General features: G+C 49.4%; 1 protein-coding gene across 1 annotated transcript; it reads left to right on the plus strand.

Annotated features, from left to right (window-relative positions):
• Nucleotides 1-579: 579 nt before the first annotated feature.
• Nucleotides 580-2,374, plus strand: LOC119090285 (cuticle protein 19.8-like). The gene is made up of 2 exons (XM_037213069.1): nt 580-915; nt 2,318-2,374. The coding sequence occupies exons 1-2, from the start codon at nt 580-582 to the stop codon at nt 2,372-2,374; spliced, it is 393 nt and encodes a 130-aa protein (XP_037068964.1).
• Nucleotides 2,375-3,642: the final 1,268 nt, after the last annotated feature.

The following is a 3,642-nucleotide window of genomic DNA, read 5'->3' on the forward strand; positions in this document are numbered from 1 at the left end:
ATGACATTTCATCACTTTCAAAATATGTTACGTGGATTATTAGTGGACAAGACCTCCGCACCTACACCCCCCCCCCCCCTTTGTGTCACCGGATTTGCTTCCCAGCAAAAGTTCCTGAATACACCCTGAGCCTGGCACCCACTTGTGGGCACCCAACATCCTGTGTAATCATGACCCAGCTTAACCATCACATTAAGCTAAACTTCTCTGCGGCGGGGGTGTGCCAGGCCATTCCATACGATTCGTCAGGACAGCCTGCGGCACTGGGCGCCACTCGTTCACTGGGAACCTGACCGTGGCCGTCTACCAGTGGTTAGCGGCGACCTATAAAAGCGAAAGCAACGCGAAAGCGGGCACCACTTGCACTGCACACCAGGCCATCAGAACACACCATGCAGGTGAGGGCTTGAATGATGCGGTTGGTATGGTCTCCTGCTGGCTGCTGGAACGATTATTTTTTAGCGAAGTGAAATGCAGTTAAAGAATGGAGAAATGTGTTACATGGGTACCGAGGTTATCAGATTGATCCAGCAAAACATGCACTTTTAAAATGGCTGCCGCTTCCGTGAAAAGCCCCCTATGTCATTGCAGGGTTTCATCGTTGCCGCCGTGCTGGCTGTTGCCGCCGCCGCCCCAGCGCCGGAGACGCCGGGCTACAAGCCCGCTCCGGTCCCCTACCACCCGGCCCCCTCCTACAAGCCGGCCTCTTACCACCCGGAGCCCCAGTACAAGGAGGAGGTCAAGCCGTTCGCTTACGAGTACGCCGTCAACGACGACTACACCGGTACCATCTTCGCCAAGAGGGAGGAGAGCGATGGCCACAACACACAGGGATATTACTCGGTGGCTCTGCCCGACGGCCGTATCCAGCACGTCAACTACGTCGTCGACAACTACGGCGACTACAGCGCTGAGGTCACCTACGAGGGAGAGGCCCATTACCCCGAGTACCACCCCGCCCCTGCCTACAAGACTGCTGCCCCGGCTTACAAGCCTACCTACAACCATCCCGCTCCTGCCTACAAGCCTGTCCACAAACCCGTTTACAGCTCTCCCGCTCCGGCCCACAAGCCTGTCCACAATGTTGGCTACAGCCATCCTGCCCCTGCCTACAAGGTCGCTGTTCCGGCCTACAAGCCTATCCACAAGCCCGTTTACAGCTCTCCCGCTCCGGCCCACAAGCCTGTCCACAAGTCTGGCTACAGCCATCCAGCCCCTGCCTACAAGGTTGCTGTTCCGGCCTACAAGCCTGTCCACAAGCCCGTTTACAGCTCTCCCGCTCCGGCCCACAAGCCTGTCCACAATTCTGGCTACAGCCATCCCGCCCCTGCCTACAAGGTTGCTGCTCCGGCCTATGAGCCTGTCCACAAGACCGTATACAGCTCTCTCGCCCCGGCTTTCAAGCCAGTGACGTACTAGTCACGGGGTGAGAACGGTTCCTGATGTTATTTTCTTACTGTGTAGGTTACGGCACTTGTCGCTTCCTCACCAGCTGCATTGTAATAAAATGATTTGTTCGAGTTATGCGGCTCTGACAAAAGTATTCTTGCGTTTCCAGCATGCGAATTTATCTGATGCGGCTGTGGCAAACGTCATTTGCACTTTCGGGAGTATGTCACATTTTGTGCACTTTTCAGTTATTGTTGGATCAGATTTTACTCTTTTTGTTCTATTTTTTAAGCTAATCGGTACCGCACTTGCCCAAAGATTCAGTGCCAACGTGCGTGGAGCATGTTCGTTTCAAACGTTTCAAAACACTGAATTTCGTCCGCCGCATCTCTGGTTCACGGTACGGTGCCGACGGCCACACTTCAGTACTTTTACATACATTTTTGGCTCTTATCATTAAGTACGGCTCCATGGCTTATGCAGGAGAGCAATGAGCACGCTCTTCGGCCGCTGGCTACCATCCAAAACACGATATTGCGGATTATACAAGGAGTATTGCGTGCGTCTCCAATTTCAGCGCTTGGAATGAACGCCCACGTTATGCTCTTAGCCATCCGACGCAAGGTATACATTTTGCGATGCGTGACAAAAGTGCCGCAGACTCGCAAACAAACAAACAACAAACAAACTCAGTCTATTGCAGCACTATTAGTTATTTTCAAACACGTTCCTAAAGATCTCAAACTGCTCGTCACAACAGCTTATATTTAACAAACGTTGAATAATACAACTGTCAATCATTCAAATAACTGTATTTTGTAAACCGTTGGTTCTAGGTGTAGTGACCATCCTGAATGTTCAGTAATTTATTGCGAAGGTTGGTTTAAAAACTGACGGTTATTGAATGGCACCTTCGTTTACTCCGCAGAGCTGCTTGCTCTTCTTCTTACGTTTCAACACCGTCATCAACACCTTCATCCTCTGAGCGCAAATGCGATCTGTTCGGGTTACAAGGCAGATGTAAAGTCGCCTAGCTGCCCAGACATTACCACCCACTTCCTTGTCCACATAATCAATCTGCATCATATATTACTCTCACAGGGCATGCATATTTACTTACATATCATATGTTATATTCACAAGACATGACATTAGTCATTAATTTTGGTAACCGATTTTCTGTGGATTCCAGGTTATAGTAGCATCATGGGATTGAAGTAGGCAAGCCCATTGGCTCAAGAAGCTTTGGTCCTTTCACATCACATAAATTTCCGTTCATTCTAAATATATTCGTCTTTAACTCGGACAACGATAACACATTTTTGACTACGACAATGGACAAACAACACCAGAACGCAGCTTCATGGCAAAAGTTCCGACATGACACTTGCATCGCCTTATACTTGGCCATCGATGTATCATAAAAACCGTTTGAAGGAAGAGTTGGCTTTTCTGCGAGCTGGACACAGTATATACTCATCCAAAATCACACATATTTTGCATCGCCCCCGTCCCTGCTCGCAGCCGTGCGATTATCCACTTTGAGGCTAACATTGCTATGGAGTGCAACAAGTTCAAGCAATAGCGAAATGTCGTGGAGAGCCATTTTCTTTGGCGCAGCATCAGATTCTCTTAAAGATCTTTCTTGGTGACGACCATTCACAATTGCTCCATCTACTTTTCAGCTTCCTCAAGCTCACCAATCCGCTTGAGGCGATGTGAACGATCATAACGGATATCTCCTTCTTGCATGTTTTTTTTTTTAACTCACGAAGCAACAACGTGTTTTTGAAATAACGAAATTGAAACAACGACAGAGATTAAAACAAATTTTCATGGTCATATGACTGTAAAGTTATGCTGAGTTATCGACCATTGAAACGCAATGCTCCACAATTAAAAATATTGAAGCAGGCATCAGATACGATGAACCAACTCACAGGCAGTGGGAAGTTAACAAGCAAGAACATCACAACATTGCGATAGTGGTACGTTACTAGTACGCTTACCAATATGCGAATTACTAATGGGCTTACCTGGGCTCGCCTCTGCGGCCACCCGCCGGAGGCGTGGGCCGGCCGGCCGCCACGGTCAACGGTCACCGGGACGGCCGTTTTCTGACGCCGGCGAGAGCCCGTGTTTGTCACGGCGCGTGACACTGAGTGGGGGCATGCGAAATTGAGTCCAGGGTGAGATTCGCGTGGGTTGGTGGAGAAGAGGTGGAAGACTTCTTCTGACGGTTGTATACATATC

Source organism: Pollicipes pollicipes, unplaced genomic scaffold (genome assembly GCF_011947565.3).
Source record: "Pollicipes pollicipes isolate AB1234 unplaced genomic scaffold, Ppol_2.1 Scaffold_3087;HRSCAF=3621_pilon_pilon_pilon, whole genome shotgun sequence".
Lineage (NCBI taxonomy): Eukaryota > Metazoa > Arthropoda > Thecostraca > Pollicipedomorpha > Pollicipedidae > Pollicipes > Pollicipes pollicipes.

Excerpts from the sequence above, each read along its gene's own strand:
- LOC119090285 (XM_037213069.1), top strand. The coding sequence starts at position 580 with ATGTCATTGCAGGGTTTCATCGTTGCCGCCGTGCTGGCTGTTGCCGCC. Across the intron at positions 916-2,317 it reads ACGGCGACTACAGCGCTGAG|AGCTGCTTGCTCTTCTTCTT; the intron begins GTCACCTACGAG and ends TTTACTCCGCAG.